Source organism: Pogona vitticeps, chromosome 2 (genome assembly GCF_051106095.1).
Source record: "Pogona vitticeps strain Pit_001003342236 chromosome 2, PviZW2.1, whole genome shotgun sequence".
NCBI lineage: Eukaryota > Metazoa > Chordata > Lepidosauria > Squamata > Agamidae > Pogona > Pogona vitticeps.
In genome coordinates, this window is record NC_135784.1 from 95,683,321 (window position 1) to 95,707,860 (window position 24,540).

Sequence of the window (24,540 nt, forward strand, 5' to 3'; positions counted from 1 at the left end):
TCTATTAGGAGAGAACTAGCTAAAACGTTCTAAAAGATGGTAAGAAACTTTCAGACTTATGAATGCATTTGCATTATAGACAGGTTCCATTTCTGTATGTTTCTTGATTTTAATCTTTCACTAGCAATTCAATATGGGGGAAAAACATATTACAAATCTCATTGTGAGATCAACCGCCGAGAGTAGACATGTGTCTAGATGGGCGGGGCATAAAAAAATAAGAAAGAAAGAAAGAAAGAAAGAAAGAAAGAAAGAAAGAAAGAAAGAAAGAAAGAAAGAAAGAAAGAAAGAAAGAAAAAGAAAGAAAGAAAGAAAGAAGCAAGCAAGGTGAAAACCTTTGGGACAACCAGCTAAAAAACGCAAATGCATGTATTTTCCTTTTTCTTGCCACCTCATTTCCATTCTGTAATCACCATTATATGTGAAGTGGCTTCTATCTGTGCATGAAAGTGGCTTCTCCAGTGCCTGGAGCTTCTCAGCACTGCACATTCTCTTGTGTTTTTAGTCATAGTTCCCCTTCAAACATAGCTACAACTTAATGCAATTGCTTGAAGAAACATGTGTTGCAAGGAAACTAGGAAAGAAGTCTTTAATCCTTCGAGCTTCAAAAAATCAAACCAAACTAAACCAGGATTCTGTTATTTTGAGATCAGGGAATTTATTAAAATGATTCTCTTTTGTGCAGGCCCGCCCGAAAATAAATAAATAAAAGGATAACGGGGTAAGAATGCAAACAAAGCTAGCAGTTTACAGGCTGCTGCCACCTGTATGTCCACAAGGACTCAGGAATAAACTTCCGTTCCAAAAGGACATGGCTGTGTGGCTTGCCAGCTAGAGCAAAAGGCTGTTGAACTCATTTATGCAATGGCACCGTTGCTCCAGAATAGCCACACAAGAGCAGCTTGGCTGTGGTTGCCAGCAAGTGGTCCAGATCCTTGGCATGCCATGATTATCTTTGTTCTAGCTGTGCTTTGAAAGATTAATTATGCATTTAATAAATAAGGAAAAAAGAAGAAAGGAAACAAAGTAACAAACAATTGGAGGAGGAAATAACAGGTCACTCCCTGAGACACTGATTTTTGCAAAGAGAGCTTTCAATGACTCCCATGTGCTTAAAATATTCTGTGTGAAATAACTCTATGTGCCCATCTGCATGTTTTATATGGGTGACACACACACACATGTGTTCTCTCATATGTGCAGTGGTGATGGAACAAAGCACAATGAGAATAGCTTGAGACAATTTTAATATTGATTCATATGTACGTGTGTTTGACCTTCCTACTCATTCATGTCTGCAGCCAGCAATATCTATAGAGTATACATTTATTTAATGTATCTGTTTAATATATTTTTACTCTCCCTAGAGGACCCAAGGCAACTTGACCCAAGCATGACACTTATGCTTTTTATTGTAAAACAAACACAATTCTACCATCTGCAGTCAGGCAGTACTTTTACTAGATCCATCAAAACGTGCCAGAACCTTGTAGTTAGGCTGGAGATTTTGAAAGCTCCTGAGAATTTTGTGCAGAATTCATTGGTCAGTCCTATTAAATATTAAACATATATTGTCTGATGATTTTAGATTTTTGCATATCATACAGAATGCATGTCAACGTAGGGCGTCTGTGTGCACTTTTCCCACTGCACAAATGCATGCGTTTCCAAAACACTTCCCAATTCTGTATTGCTCTCTTACACTGCATTTGTATTCTTCCATTCCATCAAGGAGTTTTAGGTGGAATACAAAATCAGTTTTCTCTTGGGCCTTAGATGTCTTTCTTCAGTGCAATCTCCACCACCCCAAGGGCAGGGCTAGCTTGATATCTGACGCATCCACACAAACCACCCAGGGAATGATGAAGCTGCCACACTAGTCTTGCGGTGGAGTCTACATAAATACTGTGTGCCCCACTGGACCTCAGAAGGGACTAAAAGCATAAGGAACCCGCTGGATCACAGCAAGGACCGTCCAGTCCAGCATTCTGTCGTCACCCTGGCGATCCAGCTGCTCCAATGGGAAGCCTATAACCCTGGGTATGAAGGCATCGACAGCTTCCCATTCCTGGGTCAGGGGAAGGGAAACGACGGTAGAAGAATACGTGTATTTTATCCCGTGGTTGATACTTTTTCTTTCCCTACCAGAGTGCCTGTGCCTTTTGTGGCGGCCAGCAGCCACCCAACAGGTAAAGCCATCCATCACCAAATTCCCATGTCAGGAAATCATCCCCTTGTTGTTGTTGTTTTATTTTAATAGTATGCTGCCTTTAAAAAACAAAAGGCGGGGGAAGGCAGAAGGTACACCGAACTCGGAACAAGTGGAAACAGCGATGTTCCTTTCCTTTACCAACTCGAGAGCAGGGTTGTCGTTGCGTTCACCTTGCCCCCCCCCCCCAGCCGCCCTCCACCCACGGGCTGCCCGGCGCCCAGCGCCTCCTGCCCGTTCCCTCCTTCAGCCTCGTCTTCTCCTCAGGAGCCCTTCCGATCCCATTGTGTCCTCGACGTAATTTCGTTCAGCCTAAGCCTCGCGGTCCACCTCTCTTCCGTCGAGGAACCCCTCTCTCCGGCAGCCCCGCTTTCCGCCTCACGCCCCACCCCACCCCACCCCACCCCCCCGGGGCTGCACTATCTCCCCCCTCCCCGCCGCCGCCCATCTCCTCCGCTCAGCTCGTCCGGTCGGTCGCCCCCCCGCTCTCCCCCCCCGTGGCTGCCCCCACCCCCACCCCTCGCGCGCCGCCCGGCTTTCCCGCCTTCTTTCTTTTTTCCTTCCTTCCTCCCTTTCCTCCTCTTCCTCCTCCTCCTCCTCTCTTCACACCGGCTCTTCCCGAGCCCCGTCTCTCAACTTCGTCCAGCCGTTCGAGCTGCGCCCGGAGGCAGGAGGAGGAAAAAGGAAAGGGAAGCGGGGCCGAGCCGTCCCTTGGCCCCCAGGAGCGCGGCCGTTCCGGCTGAGGCGCCGACGGAGGCAGGAGGGCGCCCCACGCGGGGCTGAGGAGCGGCGGGAGTTCTGCTCGGGCCAGCCGGGCGCCACAGCCTCTCCTCGCCGGCACCGGCAACAGGCGCGCTCTGGCCAGACGTGGCTTGGCCGCCTGCCGCCGCCGCCGCCGCCGCCGCTGCCCCTTCCCGTGCCCGGCGCGCCTTCGCCCCGGCGTTGGAAATGACGAGGCTCTGCGCGCTTTCCCTCTGGCTCTGGCTCGGCATCGTCTCGGAAGCAGGTGAGCCCGCCGAGGCGCGCCGTCGACGAAGCGCACGCCTTGCCTCAAAGCGAGAGGGGGGGCGGCGGCGGCGGGGGGGGGGGAGAGATGGGGCCGCGGTGGGCGCACAACCCCTGCGGAGCCCGGAGGGGGAGGAGAGGGCAGCTCGGCGGCGCCCATCGGCACCGCGGTCCAAGCGCCGTCCGAGCTGTGGCTTCGCGCGTCGCCACGCCTCGCACCCAGGGGGCGAGAGGCGCCTGCTGTCCCGGGTGCCTCCCGCCCGGAGGGGCCTCCGCTCTGCCCTCCTCTCCGCTTCCCTGCCGGGCAATTGGGCAGCCCTGCTTCTCCCTCCAACATCTGCCGCCCTGTTTTCCGCCCTTCTTCGTTGCCCTTCGAAGTTGCCCTTCCCCAACCACCACCTCCCTCAAGGAAGCCGCCGCCTTGGGTCCTTGCAAGCAGGTTGGCCTTCTGTGCCACTTTTAGCCCTCCTTGCTCCCGCATCGCCTTCGCCTGTTCAACGCCAGCACCCCTTCTCCCGACACCTCCTCGCCGACACCTCGCCGCGGGTGCGTCTTTTTTAGCCTGTGCGTTTGAACTGCGGGGCCTTTTTCCTCCACCAGGGGGCACTCCAAGGCGACGAATCTTTTCCTCCCGCCGCTTCCGAACGAGTTTAGAGCAGGAAAGGGGGACGTTCGCGTCCCTCGTGAGGTTAATATCCCCGGAGGGATTCGTTTTAGGGGCAAATGGGCTCTCCTCAGGAAGTGCCCACGGATGAGAATATCTGCTGATTTATCCCGTCTTTGTCATTCCCGGGCGGGGGTGGGAGGGAGATGTTGCTGGCGATTCCTGTTGATGCTACGATTGAACTCAATGGTGCTGGCTTCTCTCTGAGTAAACATGCTTATGACAGAGAGCACTTCTGAAGAGGATCATTGGGCACTTCTTTTTCTTCATGCGAAGTGTATCACTGCTAGGCTCTGTGCTTCATAGGTGTGCAATTGGTGCAACAACAACAAAAAAGCACAGAGCCCTATAATTATCCTTTTGGAGCAGTGCTGGGTTGGTGCACAAGCTGAATAAAGTCAGGGTTTTCCATTAGGAGGGCTCTCTAGATAGAGTCACAAAACAAGAAATAATATACTTTTGGGGTAGTGCTTATGGTGACTTTTAAACCGCTAGCAGCTGAGGGGCTCCCTATCTCTTATTCTCCAACTGTGCTTGGTTGCTTTCAGTAGGGACCAGTAGATGGCAAGTGGTTTGCTGCTACCTGCACCTGTCCCATAGTAACTTATCCCTTGGTGTTGGGCTGTCACAGTCAAATTGACATTATTCAGACAGCTACCACTGTCGAAGCTGGGACAAATGTTTCATACGTTTCAGAGGATCACGGAGTTGAAAAAGACCAGGGTCCGTCTTTCCAAACTCCTGCCAAGACAGTTATTAAGGGTGGCCTTTGGTGCTCATAGAGTAAATTTCTGTGTTATTTTCTGAATAAGGAAAGTGCTATGTAAGCAGTACTCTCTTTTCTTTCAAAATTACAGTTGCAGTTCAAGTTCATAAGGTGTACAATTTGCATATGAACATGCTGGATTAATTTTGATTATAGACAGGAAGGGTTGTGTTTCGTTTCGTTTAGTCGTTTAGTTGTGTCCGACTCTTCGTGACCCCATGGACCAGAGCACGCCAGGCCCTCCCGGAGTTGTGTCAAATTCATGTTGGTTGCTTCACAGACACTGTCCAGCCATCTCATCCTCTGTCGTCCCCTTCTCCTCTTGCCTTCGCACTTTCCCAACATCAAGGTTTTTTCCAAGGAGTCTTCTCTTCTCATGAGATGGCCAAAGTATTGGAGCCTCAGCTTCAGGATCTGTCCTTCCAGTGAGCACTCAGGGTTGATTTCCTTTAGAATGGATAGGTTTGTTCTCCTTGCAGTCCAGGGGACTCTCAAGAGCCTCCTCCAGCACCACAATTCAAAGGTATCAATTCTTCGGTGGTCTGCTTTCTTTATGGTCCAGCTCTCACTTCCATACATCACAACAGGAAAAACCATAGCTTTGACTATTCGGACTTTCGTTGGCAAGGTGATGTCTCTGCTTTTTAAGATGCTGTCGAGATTTGTCACATTGATGGAAATAGCAGATGTCTGATATCTAGACATAGTTATTCCTTGCAAACTCAGATGGACAGTGTATCTTCGGTCAAGTAACTACACTCATGAGCAAAGCAGCCTGATTGCCCTAGCATAGCCAGGTTAAATTTAAAAAGCAACTAGGGCTTCTAATCTCCTGGAAGTGAGTACTGTTGAACAAATGGGACTTAGTTTTGAATAAAATATTCAGTGGATCAGGCTGAGAGTGGGGTGATGATAAACATTTATCTATACTGAGTAGAAACAAATCATAAAATAAAGCTGTAGATCACATGTGTTAAGGTGGAAAAAAATGCTTCTGTGGAGGACTGTGACACATGATTTGCTAGAGTTCAGATAGGAGCCCATAAAGAACCAGAGAGACCACAAGAAAAGTCTTAGTGCAGGAAGTTTTACATGTGGTTAGATCAATTTTTGCAGCACAAGACCATTTTCTTTAACTCCAGCTCCATAATTCATCATCACCACAGTGTATTTTTTTTTTTTACTGTATCAGAAAGTGATGTAAAAACAAGGTCTCTGCAGTGATGGGCAAGCTGCATGATCCCAGGACACCACCCCCCACCAGAGAAGGGGAATGGTAAACCACTTCTGAGTATTCTCTACATAGAAAACCCTGGAAAACATTGCCATAAGTCAGAATCAACTTGACAACGCACTATTATTATTATTATTATTAAGCAGCTGTTGAGAGACATACAGAATGTAGTGCAGTGGCCCCACAAATCTAGAGCATTTCAGCCTGTGAGTCACAATTTTAATGCACCAATGTTCTGCAGCTAGGATAGAACACACTGCGTGTTGATGTAATGTATTTGGGGGTGATGTTACGGCTGCAGAGTCAGAGGTTGCGAGTTCAGTTTCCCTCTGTAACCCCTGGGAGAAGAACCAGCCTGAGTGGCTTTAGACAAGCTGCACAGTCCCAGGGCACCTCCCAGAAGAAGGGAATGGTAAACTACTTCTGAGTATTTATTCTCTACCAGGAAAATCCTGAAAAAGGGTTGCCATAAGTCAGAACTGACTTGACTGGTCCTGGTCCTGGCTGGTGGTTTATCTATGGTTGGGAGTTGAATTCCCCGCTGTGCCTCCAATGAGTAAAGCCAGCCTGTGTGGCCTTGGGCAAGCTGCACAGTCCCAGGGCGCCCTCAGAAGAAAGGAAGGGTAAACCACTTCGGAATACTCTGTTAATCTAGAGTCGCCATAAATTGGGATCAAATTGATGGCATGTGATAAATGATTTAACTATTGTTCTCAAACTGTCGAGGTTCACTCCATGCTGTGAGGTATGCATGCAGTGTGAAGTGTATGTAATGCAACTCTTGAAATAATTACTAAAAGGGAATAGAAAAAACACATGGTATCCCAATAAGTAAAAGACAGCACTGTGTGAACTTGGGCCAATTACTCTGCCTCAGTGTAATCTACCTCACAGGGATGTTGTGAGCTTGATGAGACAAGAGAGAGACACATTCGTTGGTAGAAGAACAAGACAACAGTGGAATTGTTATTGTGTTGTCAGGTCACCTTGACAACCCTAGTGGGGATCTTGAGCTTTGTGAGATGTTCAAGAACTATTCTTGCCCTCTTGTGAAGTTCCATGGCCAAATGGGGATCTGGACCCAGAGTTCTAGTCCAACGCTGTTCACTATAACACACTGGCTCTCAGGAATGTAATAACCAATTTACATTTATTGTTCACTACATTGGGTAGTTGGGTGACTTGTTTGATACATGGCTAAATGATGGTGGACAGTATTGACATTGTAGACCTGTGTTCTGAGGTAACAAAAATGAACTATCTGCACGAACAGTCATTTGCACATAAAAATGCTGTCCCAGTATTCTAAGTTCTGCCAGATTTTTGTGAAATGTGCCCCTCCCCCACTCTTCTTCAGTATGATGGAGGGGCATGGTTTTGGGGGAGGGGAACAGTTTTTAAAAAAAATAATTTCAAAATTAGAATCTTGATTTTAAGCCACCTTGCAGCTGAAATCATGTTGAAAGTCTAGATGCAAATATACTAAAGAATATGCATACCCACGTTATGTAGATACTGCAGTCATCATCTTCAACCTTCTTCTTTCAGGCCCCCAGAGTTATGTTTAGAAGTAATTTTAGGTTGCTTGTTTTTTTGTTTCCTTATCTTTACTAGTTAATCAGCAAACTGGGCTTGCATTACTTTCAGAGTAAAAAAAATGCACTTTAAAAAGGCAAAAATTCCTTCAGAATTCTTCCCCAAAAGCTGCATTTCAGGAGTAATAAACAAAATGAGACCAGTTACACTAAAAATAGTTATATTACCAGGGATTACATTACGTATTTTACATAAGGAACATAATTATGCTCTCATTGCCCACAAAAAAGTTACAGGTTACATCTAACTTAATTCCTTCCGGGGTTTTGGGTGCATCCGTTTTTCTGTTCCGCAGAGCATGCCTGGCCTGGCTCAAGTCAGACCGACTTGTCCAGCTCTCTGGATCAAGACTCCATTTACAGGGAGCGTGATAAAAGCATCCTTCTGGCAGAAGGCCAAATAAAACTCGAACCTAGAGCTTCCAGGAATGTAGCTGAGGGAGGCAGACAAATCCTCATAGCAGACGGAGTGGAGTAGGCTGACATTAACTACAGAGGGCATGTGGAATGTGTTACTGCCCTCGCTTTCCCTCAGCCTAAACCCACCCCACCCCACCCCCCAGTTCTGCAGCACCTGCTGGAACAAGAAGATCCTTAACTCAGTGCATGAAGTAAGCCATGTCCCCCCACCCCCACCCATAGCTGGAGGATTGCCACTAGGCAGGAATTCCAGTGGGCTGCCGTTTAAGTCCTTATTTCTCCTCTGTGGCCCTGTGGGCACAGAAGTACTTCTGCAGCTGCTCTGCTATCCAGTGACTGGTTAAATTAATCCTAGGATCTTTTTTTGTTTTTGTTTTTGTTTTTTTAATGCCTCTAGCGATCTTAACCCTTTGTTTCTTATTTCATTCTGTTAATGAGGAGGAAGGTTATGTTGGTCTCAGGAGTGTGTTTACTCTAAGGTCAAAACTGTAATCCTGTTTAAGGAGTAGGATGTCACCGCCATTCTAAAATAAAAAAAACCTTGTCAATTTAAGCCTAATGGATATGCTAAGCCTACGTAAGACAGTGCCAATATTTTGAATTTGATTCCCCCACCCTCTTAACACAAATCATTTTCTGCAGACTGTTGCTAAGTGGGGCGACTGTGGTTTGGGAAAGGCCTTTTTTTTTTTTTTTTTTTTTTTGATACCTGGCTGCGGAGGCAGAGGTTGGGAATTTTGATTCCCCAGTGTGCTTCCTGAGAGGGCTTGGACCAGCTGCACAGTCCCAGGATGCCCTCAGAAGAAGGGAATGGTAAACCACTTTGGAGCGTTCTCTAACTGGAAAACCCTGAAAAGAATTGCTGTAAGTCAGAATTGACTTGACAGCATATGATGATTATAGTTGTATCACACATCTGCATGCGGAAGGTGCCAAATTCAGTTCTTAGCATCTCCAGCTGGGTGTAGCCAAGACTCCTCTTTCAAAACCTGGGCAGTATTATTCACAACACCGGTTCAGATGAATCTACAGTCACCTCTTTGGTCTAACTCAGTATTTTCAAATTTGCTACATACCTTTTGTAAGTAGACAGAGCTTTCAAACAGGCTTTCTACTTCACCTTAGGCTCTTTTATTTCATATTGCCAGTTGGTTTTGTTACAGTAACCTTATCTTGTTACGCGATGATATCCAAGGGCAGCTCAGCACAGTTCCTATTTGGCTACTTGGCAGGACATCTTATCCAAGGGTGAAATCAAGAGAGGGTGAAGGGTCCAAAACAAACTAGCACATATCCAAGTGGAAATTCAGTTAAAAAGCTACAATTCACGAATGACACCCCCCCCACCCCAAATAAAAGACCAAAAGACAAGTCTGCAGCAAAATCACAGCTTGCATAACTAGCTAATAATTAGCCACTGGAGAGACAAGGAAGAATGCAAAACTGTCATGCACAGGAGAGAGAGAGAGAGAAAGAGCACAATATCTTAACATCTTGAGTCTGGTCCACAAGCTGTGTAGAGCTGATGTTCAGTTCGTCCCTCTGACTCTTCCAAGAATCTTTAAAAGTTCTGCCATTTCATGCTGACTTCTCCTTTATAATGCCAGTGGCTTTTTTTGCTGCAACTGTATGCTTACAGCTTTATAAGTTAAAATCATAAGCAAGTTATCTGACAAGAAAAGGAACATCCAGCATGATGTATTTTATAGCAAAGACAGCTGAAAATGTAGAGAGTCTTCTGGCAGAAGCAGCTTGTGATTGAAGCCGAGTGTGCGATGGGATGAATCCTACCACCCTCATATTTTGTAGTAAACTATCCCCTTGCTTAAATCACAAGGCACCCTTGCCTTCTGGAGATAATCTTTATATAGCAGGATTTTTCTAAGGTATACCTACTAAATGGCAGGGCATACAGCACTAAACACAGAATTGGTCAGGTGACCTTGGAAAGCATAGTGTAGCCCCTTCAGGATCTTCAGAACAGGAAGAATTCTTTTCGGTTTCTTCGGAAGTATGTTGGCAATTGTGTAAACAAACAACTGTGGATCTGACTGTAATTGCATGAAATAACCCGTTCGTGATTCACAGGCATGCCTATGCACATGTTTGCAGCCTGAAGATATTTACAGATGTGCATAGTCAACATTTTTATGATACAGATGGGAAAAATGTGTACTCTGCTGAGATACGCATTTACTGAAGCAAAGACATTGGATACGCTGTTGAACTCAAACAAGGCTAAATGCTTCACTCTTCATGCTGGTGTCCTACCGAGCAACACACCAAAGTATCCTTGGCACCATTAAGTCAGGTATCTGCACTTTCCTGTTTAAGAGGCAACCGCCAAAGAGTTAAGTGAAGATGGTAAGCTATGATGCCAAGGCCTGATGTCCAAATCCTTGCTGGTGGAGGTCAGCAGTGGTTCATGGGAAAGGAAAAATTGGCAGCTGGGCCGGATGTCCTGCATTTCCCCTCTTCCTGCAGCCGCTTGAACAAGGTTCCTTTTTTAGCTTTCCTGATGGGCAGGAGGAATCTGGTGGCGGAAACTGTCATAGCCTGATAACAGCTCAGAGACTCTTTAGGATGGGTGTCATGGCAGACAAAGGGTTAGTTTTCATTTTAGTGAGGATGCAGGGAAGGGGACAGGCTTGGCCAAACAACAATCCCCCAACACATACACTTCTTTGGGCACAGTTTTCATTGACCATTTAATAAACAGAATTTTCTGGAGTTGTAGGCAAGTGTGCTTCAATGTGTTGGATCTGTTCTCTTATGCATGCATAACTTGCACTGCATCCTTATTCAGAAGTCATCAAGGCTGTGAAATGATGACGTCCCTTCAGGGAAGTTCTGATGTGGGTGGCTGAGACCAGCTGATGCAGGGAGGAGTTCATGGAGAGAGGAAAGGGGGATCCTGGAGTAGATCCTCCTGGCTGGTGTCCAGGGCTGAGCACAGTTTTCCTCTGAGTTGCAGTGATTGTGTGCCAGCAAGGCCAGGAACAACAATGATCTGATGCATGGTGACGCTGGGCTTTGTCAGCTAGAGGTTGGAAGAGGCGGTGGCAGCAGTCAGGCAGAAATCTCTACACAAGCAGCAGCCCTAACCAAACAGTTTGCAATCTATTTTCACTGTACATGATAGTGTAGCAAAATGATATCTGTATTTCATTCATTCATTCATTCATTCATTCATTCATTCATTCATTCATTCATTCATTCATTCATTCATTCATTCATTCATTCATTCATATACTATTCTTTCCAAAGAGAAGCAAAAAGCCACCCAATACAAAAACAACACACATAACAATAAAATACTCCATATAGATGATACAGTACAACAAAAAATAGCAACGCTGTAAACATTAACATACAAAAGTGCATGACACGCAAGTACTGTAATAGCAGTTCCTAGCCTCTGAAGGCCCATTTAAAGAATTATGCTTTACATTTCAGGATCCAGGTTTACTATGTACATACTATATATTCTGGACTATCCGTTTGAGAGGCAGCAGAAAAAAAGATATTTCTGAAAGACACGTCCAACTCTGTGGGGGAGACTTCCATAATTATGGACTCAATCATTGTAGACCAGTGTTCAGTTATTACCACACACATTTAGCACATGTGTTACTCGCAGCATCCCTATAAACACTGTGTTTATCTGGCTGTGGTCTCTGGTTTAAACTTCTCTGAATCTGTATTTTCATTTTCTGCATAGTGGTGAATTTAATCTGTTTGAAGAAGGGGAGCCAATCCTTTTTTGCAACCTGAGGGATTAATTTGCCCCAGGCTGAGATTTTGGGACTGCATGCTCCATGTGGGCGAGGCCACGGTCTGGAGTGGATGGAGCCAGGCCCAAAGTAATTAATGTCAAGTACCCAAAATGAGTGGCATTCCACACATTCACAGTCTCCCTCATTTTCATTCTTTCTTTCTCTTTTTCTCATACATCATTCTCCCTCTCTCTCTCTCTCTCTCTCTCTCTCTGGCACATGCACACACACACACAGACAGACAGACAGAGAGAGAGATCATCATAGGCATCCTTCAGTCTCAAGAGACTATGGTATCGTGAGAGATGCTTAATTAATTAATTTTTACTTCCCAGTCTTCCCTTTCCCCAGATGATCTGTGTAGATCACTTAAAGGAAGCATTTTGACGCCAGTAGTGGTAGGCTGGAAAGGGAGGATCTCTGATTCAGTTGGAGGGGTCCTGATCCTTTTCTACTTTGATGTAATCATTGGAGAAGTTCCCATCCAGCATGCCACAAATTAAGTTTGCCCTTTCTGCTTTTCTGGGGACCAGTATGGATCAACTGAGAAACGGGAGAGAGATTTTTATCCTCATTGTGATGCACAGGGATGCTTATAGGGTGGAACATCTGAGGATTTGCCCCAGAGCATAAATATTTAAAAGGTAAAGGTAAAGGTTCCCCTTGACAATTTTTGTCCAGTCGTGTTCGACTCTAGGGGGTGGTGCTCATCCCCGTTTCCAAACCATAGAGCCAGCGTTTGTCCGAAGACAATCTTTCCGTGGTCACATGGCCAGTGCGACTTAGACACGGAACGCTGTTACCTTCCCACCGAGGTGGTCCCTATTTATCTACTCGTATTTGCATGCTTTCGAACCGCTAGGTTGGTGGGAGCTGGGACAAGCAACGGAAGCTCACTCCGTCACGTGGATTTGATCTGCTTGGTCTTCTGACCCTGCAGCACAGGCTTCTGCAGTTTAGCCCGCAGCGCCACCACGTCCCAAATATTTAGAGGACACCAAAATATAGAGGTGAATCTGTTGGTGAGTGCTATTTAAGAAAAAAAGCAGCCATACCTCCCAGCCCTTTGCCCTTGCCTTATTTTGAAGTCATAAATATTTGCTTCAGGACAGAATGGCTGAGAGATGTTGATATTTGGCCTGGTTGCCAAAATCTCTAATGATGGCTCTGGTGATGCAGTGGGTAGGCTGAATACCTTCCATTTACACCCTAATCGACATGGAATTCATCGACATGGAACTGAGTAGGCTGCAGATGGACATCGTTGCCCTGCAAGAGATGAGATTGCCAGACTCGGGCTCTGTCAAAGAAAAAAAATTCTCATTCTTCTGGCAAGGAGACCAGGGAATATAGTTTTGAATGAGACCTGGGAATTGAATGAGACCAGGGAATATGGTGTTGACTTTGTGGTTAGAAATACTCTGCTGAGATCCATTGTTCCACCTACTGCTGGGAGTGAAAGAATCCTGTCTCAGCAGTACCAATCACCCTCATTAGTGCATATGCACTACTGTCATTTACAACAGAAGACAAAGTGAAATTCTATGATGATATGGAAGCTACTATCAAAAAAATTCTGAAGAGAGAGCCACTGTTTATTCTCCAAGTTGCTAGAGTTGGTGCTGATCACAGTTCTTAGCCCACTTGTCTGGGCTGCTTTGGCATTGGGAAGATGAACAAAAATGGCCAATGCTTGCTGGAGCTTTGCTGTTATTAGGATATTTGTGTCAGCAACACATTCAGTACGAAGCTTCAACACAGAGTCTCTTGGAGACATCCAAGACTGAAGCATTGGGATCAGCTCGGTTTGATCCTCACTAGATGCTCCAGCCCTCCTAGTATTACGATCACACACAGATATCAGAGTGCTGATTGCAATACTGATCACTCCCTGGTGTGTAGTAGAGAAAACTGTGAATAAAAAGGAAGGAAGACCACGTATTGACATCAGCAAGACTCATGATCAGAGAAAAGTAGAGGAATTTGTCCAAGTACTTGAGGAAACTCATCCAGGCACAGCTGTTGCAAATGCACCTGAACAATGGGAACATTTCAAGAATGCTGTTTATAGCACCACCTTGTCCACATTTTGCAAAAAGACCAAAAAGACGGCAGACTGGTTTGAAGCCCATTCGTAGGATTTGATGCCAGCCATCGAGGAAAAGAGGAGAGCTCTAGCAGCATGCAAAGCCTGTCCTAGTACGTAAGTACAACTTGCAGGTTCTTCGAGTTGCTTGTAGCAAAGTCCAACATGCTGCCAGGAGATGTTACAACGATTATTGGCTTCAGCTCTGCTCTCAGATACAGATAGCAGCAGACACAGGTAACATCAAGGGAATGTATGACAGTATCAAGCAGGCTTAAGGTCTAATACAAAAGAAATCTGCTCCTTTGAAGTCTGCTACAGGCGTGATCATCCAGGACCAAGCACAGCAGATGGAACGCTGGGTGCAGCACTACTCTGAGCTACCGTATTTTTCCATTTACAAGACAACCCAAAGTATAAGATGACCCCCCCCTTTTCTAACCCCCAAATTAGAAAATTTGCATGCTTGCACCCCTTTGATCCTCCCATCCTTTCCCGGCTGCGTTTCCCGCTTCCTAAGCCCTGCAGAGCTCAGGAAATGGGTAATGCAGCCATGAAAGGGCAGCACGCTCGCACCCCTTTGATCCTGATGCCCTTTCGTGGCTGCTTTACTCTGTGGCTTCGCAAAAGGCAGGGAAAGCGGCTGCCTGCTGTGTATAAAACAGCCCTCAATTTTTGGTCTAATTATTTAAGTAAAAAGTCTCATTTTATACACCAAAAATATGGTATATTCTAGAGAGAGAATGTAGTAACTGAAGAGGCACTAAATAACGTTGAGTGTCTGCCTGTCTTGGAAGAGTCAGCCAGCGAACCAACTTTAGCAGAAATAAAAGTGGCTTTGGATTCCCTCACCTCTGGCAAGGCACCTGGGAAGAATAACATCCCTGTTGAAGTGCTGTAAAGAGATAATCACCACTGAGCTGTATGAAATCTTTTGTCTTTGCTGGAGGGAAGGTGAAATACCTCACATAAAGGATGCAAACATCATCACATTGTACAAGGCGACAGGGGCAACTCTGAATAATTGCAGGTATATCTCTTTTCAGCATTGTACGGAAGCTGCTTGCCCGTGTTGTGCTGAAGAGGCTCCAGGTGCTTGCAGACAGAGTCTATCCAGAATCACAGTGTGGATTTCGAGCTAAGAGATCCACCATTGACATGGTATTTTCCATCATACAGTTGCAGGAGAAACTGTATGGGAACAACGACAGCCACTCTTTGTGGCCTTCATAGATCTCACAAAGGCCTTTGATTTGGTTAGCAGGGACAGCGTTTTTAAAATACTTTGCATGATTGGATGCCCACCTCGACATCCCCTTGACATCCAAAGTGGAGTGAAACAGGGCTGTGTCCTCGCACCAACTCTCTTTGGGATCTCTTTTTTTTTTCTGTCATGCTGAAGCACGCTTTTGGAACTGCAACAGAAGGTGTCTATCTCTGGACTAGATCAGATGGAAAGCTCTTTAATCTCTCTAGATTGACAGGGAAGACCAAAGTCCAGCTGAAATGCATGAGGGACTTCCTCTTCACCAATGATGCAGCTGTTGTTGCCCACTCTGCTGAAGACCTCCAACAACTTATGAATCATTTTAGTCAGGCCTGCCAAGATTTTGGATTAACAATCAGTCTGAAAAAAACCCATGGCATGGGCCAGGGTGTGGACTTACCTCCCTCTATTACCATCTCTACACAAGAATTGGAGGTTGTTCATGATTTTATGTATCTTGACTCAACGATTGCTGACACCCTCTTCCTAGATGTTGAGCTGGATAAATGCATTGGTAAACATTTTATGGATTGCTGCCTTGTCGTGGCGGAGGGGCTTGAGTAACTCAGAGAAGCTATGGGCTATGCCGTGCAGGGACACCCAAGACGGACAGGACATAGTGGAGAGTTCCGACTAAACGCAATCCACCTGGAGTAGGAAATGGCAAGCCACTCCAGTATCTTTGCCAAGAACGCCCCATGATCAGAAACAAAAGGCTAAAAGATATGACGCTGGAAGATGGGCCCCTCAGGTCGGAAGGCGTCCAACATGCTACTGAGGAAGAGTGGAGGACAAGTACAAGTAGCTCCAGAGCTAATGAAGTGGTTGGGCCAAAGCCGAAAGGACGCTCAGCTGTGGACGTGCCTGGAAGTGAAAGGAAAATCCAATGCTGCAAAGAAAAATACTGCATAGGAACCTGGAATGTAAGATCTATGAACGTTGGGAAGCTGGAGGTGGTCAAACAGGAGATGGCAAGAATAAACATCGACATCCTGGGCATCAGTGAACTAAAATGGACAGGAATGGGCGAATTCAGCTCAGATGATTATCATATCTACTATTGTGGGCAAGAATCCCGTAGAAGGAATGGAGTAGCCCTCATAGTCAACAAAAGAGTGGGAAAAGCTGTAATGGGATACAATCTCAAAAATGATAGAATGATGTCAATACGAATCCAAGGCAGACCATTCAACATCACAATAATCCAAGTTTATGCACCAACCAGCATTGCTGAGGAGACTGAAATTGAACAATTCTATGAAGATTTACAACACCTTCTAGAACTGACACCAAAGAAAGATGTTCTTCTCATTCTAGGGGACTGGAATGCTAAAGTAGGGAGCCAAGAGATAAAAGGAACAACAGGGAAGTTTGGCCTTGGAGTTCAGAACGAAGCAGGACAAAGGCTAATAGAGTTTTGTCAAGAGAATAAGCTGGTCATCACAAACACTCTTTTCCAACAACACAAGAGGCGACTCTATACATGGAAATCACCAGATGGGCAATATCGAAATCAGATTGATTATATTCTCTGCAGCCAAAGATGGAGAAGCTCTATACAGTCAGCAAAAACAAGACCTGGAGCTGACTGCGGTTCTGATCATCAGCTTCTCATAGCAAAATTCAAGCTTAGACTGAAGAGATTAGGAAAAACCACTGGGCCACTCAGGTATAATCTAAACCAAATCCCTTATGAATACACAGTGGAAGTAAAGAACAGATTTAAGGAACTAGATTTGGTGGACAGAGTGCCTGAAGAACTTTGGATAGAGGCTCGTAACATTGTCCAGGAGGCAGCAACGAAAACCATCCCAAAGAAAAGGAAATGCAAGAAAGCAAAGTGGCTGTCCAACGAGGCCTTAGAAATAGCAGAGAGGAGAAGGGAAGCAAAATGCAAGGGAGATAGGGAAAGTTACAGAAACTTGAATGCAGACTTCCAAAGAATAGCAAGGAGAGACAAGAGGGCCTTCTTAAATGAACAATGCAAAGAAATAGAGGAAGATAACAGAAAAGGAAAGACCAGAGATCTGTTCAGGAAAATTGGACATATTAGAGGAACATCTTGCGCAAAGATGAACATGATAAAAGACAAAAATGGGAGGGACCTAACAGAAGCAGAAGACGTCAAGAAGAGGTGGCAAGAATACACAGAGGAATTATATCAGAAAGATTTGGATATCCCGGACAACCCAGACAATGTAGTTGCTGACCTTGAGCCAGACATCCTGGAGAGTGAAGTCAAGTGGGCCTTAGAAAGCCTGGCTAACAACAAGGCCAGTGGAGGTGATGGCATTCCAGTTGAACTATTTAAAATCTTGAAAGATGATGCTGTTAAGGTGCTACATTCAATATGCCAGCAAGTTTGGAAAACTCAACAGTGGCCAGAGGATTGGAAAAGATCAGTCTACATCCCAATCCCAAAGAAAGGCAGTGCCAAAGAATGCTCCAACTACCGTACAATTGCACTCATTTCACACGCTAGCAAGGTTATGCTCAAAATCCTCCAAGGTAGGCTTCAGCAGTATGTGGACCGAGAACTCCCAGAAGTGCAAGCTGGATTCCGAAGAGGCAGAGGAACTCGAGACCAAATTGCTAACTTGCGCTGGATTATGGAGAAAGCCAGAGAGTTCCAGAAAAATATCTACTTCTGCTTCATTGACTATGCGAAAGCCTTTGACTGTGTGGACCACAGCAAACTATGGCAAGTTCTTAAAGAAATGGGAGTGCCTGACCACTTTATCTGTCTCCTGAGAAACCTATATGTGGGACAGGAAGCAACAGTTAGAACTGGTCATGGAACAACTGAGTGGTTCAAAATTGGGAAAGGAGTACGGCAAGGCTGTATATTGTCCCCCAGCTTATTTAAGTTATATGCAGAATACATCATGCGAAAGGCTGGACTGGAAGAAACCCAAGCCGGAATTAAGATTGCCGGAAGAAATATCAACAACCTCCGATATGCAGATGATACCACTCTGATGGCAGAAAGTGAGGAGGAATTAAAGAACCTTGTAATGAGAGTGAAAGAGGAGAGTGCAAAAAACGGTCTGAAACTCAACATTAAAAAAACTAAGATCATGGCCACTGGTCCCATCACCTCCTGGGAAATAGAAGGGGAAGATATGGAGGCAGTGTCAAATTTTATCTTCCTGGGCTCCATGATCACTGCAGATGGAGACAGCAGCCCTGAAATTAAAAGGCGCCTTCTTCTTGGGAGGAAAGCGATGACAAATCTTGACAGCATCTTGAAAAGCAGAGACATCACCTTGCCAACAAAAGTCCGAATAGTCAAAGCTATGGTTTTTCCTGTAGTGATGTATGGAAGTGAGAGCTGGACCATAAAGAAAGCTGACCGCCGAAGAATTGATGCCTTTGAATTGTGGTGCTGGAGGAGGCTCTTGAGAATCCCCTGGACTGCAAGGAGAACAAACCTATCAGTTCTAAAGGAAATCAACCCTGAATGCTCACTTGAAGGACAGATCCTGAAGCTGAGGCTCCAGTACTTTGGCCATCTCATGAGAAGAAAAGAGTCCTTGGAAAAAACCTTGATGTTAGGAAGGTGTGATGGCAAGAGGAGAAGGGGACGACCGAGGATGAGATGGCTGGACAGTGTCTGCGAAGCAACCAACATGAACCTGACACAACTCCGGGAGGCAGTAGAAGACAGGAGGGCCTGGCGTGCTCTGGTCCATGGGGTCACGAAGAGTCGGACACGACTAAACGACTAAACACACACACACACAAACATTTTATTTCAGTTGCTTGATTTATTTCAACTTGCTGTATATTATTTCCTTGCTGATTGCACTGAAGTTCTTCTAGCAAAGATTGAGTACAGTCTAGCAGATATTAGCTTGACTACCAGAAGACTTAAATCTTGGGAGGTGTGGACAGAGCAAAAGGAAGAGTCTTGTAGAGCCTGCCTCAGAAAAGAGGAGGAAAGTTTTATTACTGGACTAAATTCTCATTCTTTATTCAGTGGCTTCTGAGGGAATGCTGCCTGATTAAAATTGTTAATAAAAATTCCAAGAATCATTCCAAAATATTACTTTTCACGATGGCTATGCAGTGATATTTACCTCATCAGAAATGATAGCTCTTTTTCAACTTTGTTGGGCAGGAAGACAGAAAGATGTGGGCAACAACAAAGGAAATTGGAGTGCAAAGGGTAGTTCTGGGATTTGAGACCCTTCACACTGTGCATGATTTGAGGAATATATTTAAGAACTATCCTCAAAAAAGTTAGTCATTGTTAAGTACTGTTAAAGTAAATAGATCAAGTGAAATAGTGACTAGGTTACATCCAGTATGAATAACTTCAGTAGTGTTGTTGTGTACAAGGGGTTATACTGTCCTTCCTATAATATAAATTATGAACGGTGTCATTCAGACACATATACTATATGTGAACCATTTCCCCTCAGCCATATCATACAGATGTGCAGATGAGAGCATGGGGATATTTATTTCACCCCTTTGTTGGGCCTTTTTATTTTATGTAGACAGTTAATTATTAAATAATAATTTTCATGAGTTCCCAGAGTGTTTCTGATACATTATCTTAGAGATCCTTACAACAAGTCTGTAAGGAAGATGATGATGATTACCCTTTATTTACGAATGGGGAACTGAGACTGAGACTTTCCTAGCCATCTTGTGTCTCGAAGGATGAGCTGAACATGAACTGGGAGGTTCCAGCTGATGTTTTATGCACTTATGGTGCGATGGGGAATTCAGTGGGGCTTGAAGTTGTTAACCACTGACCATTAATCTACACCAGCTCTGAGCAGGATTCCATTACATCTGTTCTTTTTTCTGAGATGTGCATCCTAAGAAGGTCAAATATTTTTTCCATCAGGAAAGGTTCAGGTTGGGTGTGTGGAAAAGGTTGCTTGAGAAGACTAGGGAAAAGTATGTTAAAAGTTCAGAGGCTCCCAAAGATCCTTGACAGGGCATAATAAAGCTATATATGTACTTCAGCTACCCACATAGTTTATGAAGGATTTATAGATACAGTACTTGATTTAAGGTTTGTGTTAGGTTTGGGAGGCAACTTCAGCCATTTCCCTTCTCTTTACAAGCTACCTTTTCTCTAGAGGCTGTCCCAGCTTTCTGGAACAGATTTGGTAGCCACTCAGTGCTGCATGAAGGAAGAATGACTGAAAACTCCTTGCTGCCCCAGTCTACTTTCCTACAGCAGAGTAGACACTAGTGGGTATACTGCCTTGTCATCCACAAAGGCATCACACATAATCACATCCTATGTTATCTAAATTTTCTATTAAAATCTAGCGTGATCTCATGTATTATTATCACCTTGCAACATGCCAGGTTTATTCAAACACAATTTCTGAATTGTTTTAGGAAAAATGGGCTTGGCATGTTTAGTTTCCATCTGTGAATAACAGGTTTTGTGTTTATAGGAATGGGATTTTCCTTCTGTTCCCTTCTCACCGTCCTATCCGTAGCCTCGTGCACTCCTGGAGGCTGCATCTACAGGTTGTAGGGGACTGTGGGAAGAGTATGAGATAGAGGAAGAAGTCTGCTAATAGATTATACCTCTTGTGTAAATGAAGTAGCAATTTAGGATCCAGACTACAGTCTTCTGAAGAAAAATATTAAACTATTTAACAAGAATTTGTTTGGATGGACTAAATTTTACTGTACTGTATTGTCATTTCAACAAATATGAAGACAGCTAAAACATGTAGGAGTGCTCGCTTTCTAGGACTGAAGCCCTAGGCCATGGTCTGTAAGTAAGTAATTTGTGCTACTGGAGTCACTGTAACTTGTTAATACATAATAGGCAACATGTAGATCTCATCCTTATGTTCTCTGTGACTTAATTAGTATCATGATGGACAAAATCAAAATGAAGCCAAACTGTGCCTGTAAGGACAATTGCACAGTAGTTCTTCCCCTACTGCCAGCTCCCCTACACACAACTAATCACACAGCCAGCTGCACACCTGAATTTTCAGGCAGTGCAAGAGGAGATTCACGGAGGTGAATCTGCAGGAGAAGGAAAAATGTTTGTGTGATCATCCTTTGCGTTATTAATAATTTTAAAAAGAGACATTCATGCTTTTCTGTTGTATACAAGGAAATGCATTGTCTCTCTTAATGCTTTCTATGGTACTTGTGCAATGCTAAGATACAATATTGCTTCAGAAATATGCAGTTTCAGTAGATGGGTGAATTGATTAATTGTCTAAAACCAGCAGGAAACTGTCACTTTGTGCAGAGGAGACAATGCTCCTTGCTGTCCCAGTCAACAGAAGGTACAGCATTCTCTTCCCGCACCTTCAGCAGTTTATATTGACTGTCTACTGATATTGTCCTCATGTCCAGTCCAGTTACTTTTCTTAGTCCAATCACTGCTTGCTTCTAATCTCCTTCGCTTTTGCCAAGTGGGCTAGACTGGTAAAAATTGTGGCATGCTCACTTTCCAGTAGTTTGTTCTCAGCAGCTTTCTTGAAATGCATCTGCAATGTAGGTAGATCTTAACTGGACTGCTCAGTCTAACATTTGAATATGGTCTGACTGGTTTCCCAGAACCAGATCAGGAAGACCTGGCAATTAGTGTACAAGCAGGGCTTCTATGGAGAATGACATCCTGTAGGTATGCTGACGAAGATAATGGTTTGTCCTGTGATTGATATTGAGCAGCAGCAGTTGTCATTGGGAGAACAGTAGCTAACAGCTATTTTGCTTAATTGCCTTTAATTTGAAGGTTCATTTTGATTGACTGTATATGTCATGGGGTATGTGGAGATTAGGGACGTGGTGGCGCTGTGGGCTAAACCGCAGAAGCCTGTGCTGCAGGGTCAGAAGATCCGGCAGTCGTAAGATCGAATCCACACAACGGAGTGAGCTCCCGTCGCTTGTCCCAGCTCCCGCCAACCTAGCAGTTCGAAAGCATGCAAATGCGACTAGATCAATTTAGACCACCTTGGGGGGAAGGTAACAGCGTTCCGTGTCTAAGTCGCACTGGCCATGTGACCACGGAAGATTGTCTTCGGACAAAGCGCTGGCTCTATGGCTTGGAAACGGGGATGAACACAAAAAATTGTCAAGGGGAACATTTACCTTTACCTATGTGATTATCCCTGCTATTTTTTTTGTTTTCCCCAATTTTTTTTACTTCTGCATTTTTGAAACCTACGTAGCATCCTGGGAAGTTTATCATACAGTATACAGAACCCATTCCTCCGTGCACCACTGTGGGTTGCAGGGAATCCTCATGGTGCTCACAGGGCAGTAGGGCACTTTTGTAACTGTCCAAAGAAGCGGCAAGGGGACAGCATGGAGCTGAGGGGGCTGCTCTGCCTCCTGCCAGTTTGAGGGACCCCAGTCCCACAATTGGGCCTGAGCATTTCCCGCTGAATTATGGGACTGAGAGTCCTGTAATTCCAAAAAAACCCCATCCCTATCTAATGGTACTTCCACTACTATTTCATACATGAAAAAAGAGAGCAATCATCACATGCTTTACTTTGCATCTTTCAGAAATGCACAAAAAAAAAATCACTTGTGTGAGAATGTATCAATTTTCTCTGAGGCCTACCCCCCCAGTCCCCCAAAAAAGACTACCCTCTAGTCCAGTGGTTCTTAACGTGGGCGATAATGCCCCCCAGGGGGCGATTTCATTTTTCAGGGGGGCGGTAGAACAAAAAGGGGTGGCATGGGGGCGCTGGAGCAGAAGGGGGCGGTAGGGGGGCACTGGAGCAAGCCAAACCTGTGAAGATGGCTGCAGCCTTTTTACAATGTGCATGAATATATATTTTCTTCCAATTTTAATTTAGTTTCAGACTTTTTGTCTTGAAATTTTTAGTTCCTGCATTTTACGCCCTTTTTATATTTCTTTTTGAGTCTTAAAATTCGCTTGCAACTAAATCATTAAATGTTACTTTTTGGGGGCATTTCATTTTCTTGTAATTGAATTTTGTTTTCAGGGGTCATTGGATTTAAGTGTCTTAAACAAACAAACAAACAAACAAACAAACAAATAAATAAATAAATAAGATATAATAAGAAATAAGAGGGGGGCGATGATAACGTCCTCAATGGCTCAAGGGGGCGTTTCTTTCAAAAAGGTTAAGAACCACTGCTCTAGTCGTGCCTCCTGTAAATCCAAGAAACATTAACATTATCTCATATACCACATTAGAATAAACCAAATCAATATTGACATTGTTAGCTTATCACCATGAGCTCAGCAAATAGCTTGGAGTTGTTGCAGCTGCTACGTGCAACTCTAATAAGTCTTCATCACCTAGCATTTGCATTGCCAGGCAATTATTGGGAGGGTAGATACACACGTGCCTCGGTCTGCAGGTATGGAGGGAAGGGATATAATGTGCAGATGCTGCAGTTGGCTGCCACTCCTGCCTACCTGCTGTTGCCAAACAATATGTGAACCTGCACAGTGCTGCTGCTACCAGCACCTCCTTGCATATCACAGCTGAATGGTATGGCTAAAACAGAATATGTCGGCGTTAGCACCACCGGCATCACCGCTGGTATTTAGACAAGTACCACCCTCACCTCTTTCTGGCAAAGGGTGTTTATTCTTGCAATAAGAATAGAGATGAGGAAATGTTTTTTTTTAAAAAAAAAAATTGGTAGCCTTGCTTGTCCCTTTCATTTCATCCCCCACATAATGATCACCCACTACATGATTTTAATACAGCTTCCTCTAGGCTTGCAGTTTAGGACAGATAAAGCCTGTACTCCCAGACATAGGCATTTCCCAGTATTTAAAGTTCCTGACCACCCCCAGTTGCTTATACAAATAGAATCTAATGCTAACAAAATCCCTAGCTTTCAATTCTAAACAGTAATAACAAGATCTGGGAGGCATTTCAAATAATGTATCAGTAGGAGAGTTTGAAAATTAGTTAGCATTTTGATATATTTTATGGATGAAAAATGAAATCCTTTCTGCATAAGAGGGTACAGCCTCTGGCTTAGCTGTTGTTTAGCTGCTATTACTGTAGATAGGAATGGAGAAGCTGCTCACAGCATTGACCTCTTGCTAACCTCCACCCAAATGAAAATATGTTTTATTACAATAGCAGATAACAGGAATTGTAAGTGTGGTCTTGAGTGAATTCCAGAGAACTGTGCAATTGTTTTCAAAAAACACTAAAATAAGTTTGGTTTAGCTGAAATTCGTGCCTGCATTTTATGTTTAAAAGGACACAAAGATTCATCAGCTTTAAAATACAAGCCACAGGGCTTTGCCTTAAAGCTTCTACAATTGATTCCAATCTTAATATTGATACATCAAGTTGGTAGCAGACACACAGAAGAGCAGCTAACTCCTATAGTGTCTGTCCAGAGATGCTAATGCATTTTAAGGTTGTTATTTATCCCCACTTTATGAGACTGGTTTATTTCATTATAGAACACTGTATGCTACCGAATAACTGTGTGCAATACGCCTTGGCTTGCTTTAAATACACAACACCCTTTACCATTTTAGTATTTTTATTTTTATTACATTGGACCACCAC

At 44.4% G+C, this 24,540-nt stretch overlaps 1 protein-coding gene across 3 annotated transcripts in view; it reads left to right on the forward strand.

The window, feature by feature from the left end:
- Nucleotides 1-3,014: 3,014 nt before the first annotated feature.
- Nucleotides 3,015-24,540, forward strand: part of FLT4 (fms related receptor tyrosine kinase 4) — a 133,520-nt gene continuing 111,994 nt past the window's right edge. For all 3 annotated transcript variants that reach the window (XM_072990071.2, XM_078385649.1, XM_078385650.1), the window contains exon 1: nt 3,015-3,215. In XM_072990071.2, the coding sequence (XP_072846172.2) occupies nt 3,158-3,215 (58 nt within the window). In that variant the 5' untranslated portion in view covers nt 3,015-3,157. The remainder of the gene's footprint in view (nt 3,216-24,540) is intronic.